Here is a 4,521-nt window from a genome sequence, read left to right as displayed (position 1 = left end):
GAAATAGTTAATATCATTGTCTTTTTTTTTCCCCCTGGAACCCCTAGGAAATCCACCTTAACACTGAGCAAAACCTCCATCCTTCAGATTCAACGATGCCAAAATTACGTATTTCACGGTTTCTCACACAAGACTATCTAGAAATCCTAATACCACATTCTCCTTGGTTTCTGGGGAATAGAATTTTTGTGTAGAACACTAAGTCTTTAAATTTATTCTAAGCAATAAAATACATCTTAAATTTACAATAGATTACAGTAGTTAAAACACTGTGTATGACCAACACTGTTTTGGTCAGTAATTCAAAGCAGCACCATACAGGCTGCTATGGTAAATACTGACTTTATCCCAGCCAAAACCAATATGCCTACACAGACAAACATTTAAGTTACCTTCTCTCCTGGGTTACTGCTATAGAACATAACACAAGGGTATAACTCAGCTGCATCTACATCTTCAAAAGCTAGTTTTGGCTCCTAGTGAAGAAATAGAACAAAACTCCTTCAATCTTAGAACACCTCAACAAGCAAAAACATGAAACATAAAGAAGTTATGTCTGTATTATAAATCTTCTAAGTTCTGAAACTGCCACATGTTTTAACTCTAATGCTTATCCATGCCATATTACCATTACAAAAAAACCACCAAAAAACCAACTGATGTTAAATACCTCTCCATTTTTACCAAAGGAAATAGTTCTTGCTTCCATATCTAACACACATGTGATGAAATCTCCTTGGGTAAAGCTTGACAGAGTCAAAGTCTGCTCTCCATTGTGATAGAGGTTGCCACTGTAGGCTCTGTAGAGCCACATATCTGAGGTAGTGCGATGGTTGAAGTCATGCACTGGCCAGCGAGACACTCCCACACAAGTGCCTTCATTGCCTCGGTTCTCCTTCACAATGTAGAACTAGCAGGCAAAACACACACACGGGGGGGAAAAAAAAATCAGGAATATAGACTTTCACACAACAAAGAAATGAAAATCTTCCTTATACATATGTATGTCTACTCTTAACTGTTTTTCACAGAAGCTTTTAATAAGAAAAATAGTAAGTTTATATGGTAAAACCATTAAAAAAATCACTCCAAATGATGTATTAAACACTGTTCTTGTAGTCAGACCGATGTGTCTTTGTGAAATGCTTTTCTACAAAAAGAAAATCCTAAATCTACATAATTCAGTAGGTAGGTTTTGCAAAACTGCACATGCATGCTGACTATGGACCTTAGGGACAAGTACCATTACCACTAGAAACACACACCACGCATTCAGAGTCTCCAGCGTGTGTTGAAATACTCAAAATTCCAGCACTCAAAGCAGCCACAAACTCTTCCCTTTGGATTGAAAATCACAGAATTATTTAAGTTGAAGAAGATCCTTAAGATCATGGAGTCCAACAATAAATGCAACACTGCAATTTACTCAAGAATCTTGTCATAAGCGAAAAGCACAGGCAGCTGCTGTTAATAAATCATAGCACTTTTCCAAAACAATGTGAGAGAAGGTAAGAAATTCCCATTTATGCAACCTACCTTCCACTGGTAACACCCAGAAGTAACTCCAGTGGATGCTAAACCATATCCTTTGCCTCCACTTCCATGAGTTAGAATCTGCCCATTCTCCACTATGCAGCACTGAGCTTTCTCAGGATCAAAGGACACTTCCTGGATGGGAAGATTCTCATCTTCATCCTCAGACTCTCCTTGCTTCTACCAGAAATAGGACAAAATATTTGTGGTAAATGCAATTCAGCTGCATTCAGACATGAGTCAAAGTACAAGCATTGTTACCTGGAGCTTCATTTCTTGCTCTTTCTCCTTTATTTGAATTGCATGTTTGGCCTGGGCTATCGGAGTCTCCCACATGCAGTCTGACAGAAGTGAGAACAATCGTTCAACAACCTGGGGCATTGGGACAGAATTCAGATCATTTTAACTCCAACATGAGGACAACAGTAACATTATATTGTTTTACTTTGCTTCATAGGTATAAACATCAAGATATTTAGTGCTCTTAGATTAAAAAATAACTACACTGAGCCTCACTTGATTTGGATTTTGAACAAACCTATGAAACATTTATAACTTTAAGAGACTTTTTGAAGAGACAGGTGTAAAAGCTTATAGAGACCTGAGCCATTTGGTCATCTTCAACACCAGATTCACAAGCAGGTAACACAGCTTCTAGTACATGAAGCGCAAGCAGTCTAGTCCTCAGATTGCCAACCAATGGAACTCCTGAAGATGGAACAATGTGTCAATAATCTTAAAATTACTTCTGCTTCAGGCCTGCCCCTGGCTCCATGCCCCCAGTGCCCCAGAGCGTAATCCCTGCACACATGTACTGTAGTTAGTTTGAACTGTTCACTATGAACATTCACTATGTAATACATGTTCTAACAGGGCTTAATTTTTGTAACTGCACTACAGAAATGCAAAGTAACCATGGGGCACATTTTGACACGATCATACCTGAGCAACACTTCTGGGAAGCAATGTTAAGAAGGACTTCTGTCCACTTCGGAGATGCCATCTTGGACTGAATTGCTTTTGAAGACACAACTCTACGCAGGAAAACAAGAAAGTCTCCCAGGTGCAATTCTGCTGCATGCTGCTTTCGGAGGGCAGCTAGGAAGTTAAACCAAAAGTTTTCATTTACAACCTTAATATTACAACTTGACTAGAAGTCCTGTTCCGCAGGTAAAAGCACAATGATCAGTTATTACATGGCAGCTGGCTGTTAACTTTGGCTGGCTGGTGGGTGCCCACCAAGCTATGCTCTCACTCTTGCTCCTCAGCAAGACAGAGAGAGAAAATAACATTAAACTTTTGTGGGTCATGGTAAGGGAGGGAGATCTCTATGGGAAGAGCTCATATTCTGATTCCTGATTATTTTATTAGTTCATTAGCCTTTGCATTATTTATAAGTGAAGACAGTTAAAAGCACAAACAAAAACATATGTTACACTTAAAACCAGGCTACAATTAAAAGTTCTTCAAACTCAATTTCCACAGAAATTCAAAATGCTCATTAAGGGACTGCAAGCTATGTGAGGATACCAGTATTTCAGAAAATCTTTTGTTGCAGATTTTTTCATAAGACACAGTAGTGTCACCCTCCTGCCATCCACTCAGACTGCAAAACTGCGTAATACAAAGCAAATAAAACAATTTCCTGAATAAAGCCATATTTATTTGTGGTTTGGAATTGAGGTATTTAAATTCCTATGACCACATTTATGAAAAACTCTACCACCACCAACTCATTTTTCAAGGAAAACTGTATTCTCTTCCTAATTCCAAACCCAATGAAGTAATTCTTATTCTCAGCCTGCTCCTATCCTTGCAGCTTTGTGCATTGATTCTATATAATTCTAAACTGAGCAAAAAATCAATTGATGACTTTAATCTAATTTACAGAGTTAAAAATGACCTGACAAAAACAAACACACAATAGAGTGGATAAGGACCCTCAGCATTCAGTGGTTTCTTCTATTATGTTTTGTGGTATTTTAGAACTGTAACAGAAATTACGCAGGATAATTACCTCTGAAGTCTCTCTTCTCATTATCACCATTCGAATCTGCCTTTTTTGATTCCACTTCACCTTCCTCACCTTCCCCTTCTCCAAAGGAAGCCATCAGCATCACACCAGCTTGTGATAACAAGTTCTTCAGCTGGCTGCATAATAAATCCAGCAAAGATTGCACCACCTTTGGGCTCAGTTTATCAGCATAGGTTCTGTACACACACACAAAGAAGAAGCAGGAGTATTTGAGAGCTGATCCAAGGAACAATAATTGCAGCAAGTTACTCTTCCCCATCCTACACCCTCCACCACAGGCTTTAATTCTTATTATTATTTTAACCCTATTTTTAAACACATTAAAACTGTCTAATCTTTTGAGTCAAAGGATACATTTTCAGCACTTTCTAAGGAAAAAAGAGTAACTTTGTTAATTGATCATAATTCCAATGCAATTTCTAAAGATGGGGTGCTGTTTCTATGGGTTTGGGGGGGTTCTTTTGGTGTAGGATTATAGGGCTTTTTCACATAATAGATTTGGCAGGTAAATGCAACATGTTGTACATACACTGAAATGAAGATGCATATACCGTGTATCAAACTTCAACTAGAAAATACTTTCTCCACTGGTGTTTTCTTTACTAAGACTAAATACTTAAGTATTGCAAGGACTTTGCACGCTGTCTCACAGTCTAGCAGAGACCACTATTCCTCAGAAAATTATTTCATATTACAGAAAGAAGTACAATGTCAGGCTCTGAGGAACATTATTAGTATTGCTTTTACACAAATGACGTTTATACAGCAACAGAAAGTCTTATCACACCAACTGAACACACTTACATACAAAACTAAAGTAGCAAAGTGGGGATTACTAGAATATGGTGTTTACAAACCACAAAGTTGTGACTATTCAGGTCCAAACACTTGCAACTGAAAAATACTTGTTAGTCTTATTTGCATCCTTCCTATGAATAATGTGACTACTCTTT

General features: G+C 37.9%; 1 protein-coding gene across 1 annotated transcript in view; it reads right to left on the bottom strand.

The window, feature by feature from the left end:
• HERC1 (HECT and RLD domain containing E3 ubiquitin protein ligase family member 1) overlaps positions 1-4,521 on the bottom strand; it is a 70,346-nt gene that overhangs the window by 34,146 nt on the left and 31,679 nt on the right. The window contains 7 exon segments of the mRNA XM_017737136.1: positions 393-476; positions 671-910; positions 1,537-1,713; positions 1,795-1,905; positions 2,135-2,241; positions 2,476-2,631; positions 3,551-3,744. Of these exon segments, the coding sequence (XP_017592625.1) occupies positions 393-476; positions 671-910; positions 1,537-1,713; positions 1,795-1,905; positions 2,135-2,241; positions 2,476-2,631; positions 3,551-3,744 (1,069 nt within the window).

The sequence above is a fragment of the Corvus brachyrhynchos genome, unplaced genomic scaffold (genome assembly GCF_000691975.1).
Source record: "Corvus brachyrhynchos isolate BGI_N302 unplaced genomic scaffold, ASM69197v1 scaffold200, whole genome shotgun sequence".
In the NCBI taxonomy this organism is placed as follows: domain Eukaryota; kingdom Metazoa; phylum Chordata; class Aves; order Passeriformes; family Corvidae; genus Corvus; species Corvus brachyrhynchos.
The sequence above is the reverse complement of the archived record's forward strand: the minus strand, read 5'-3'. Positions and strand labels throughout refer to the sequence as shown.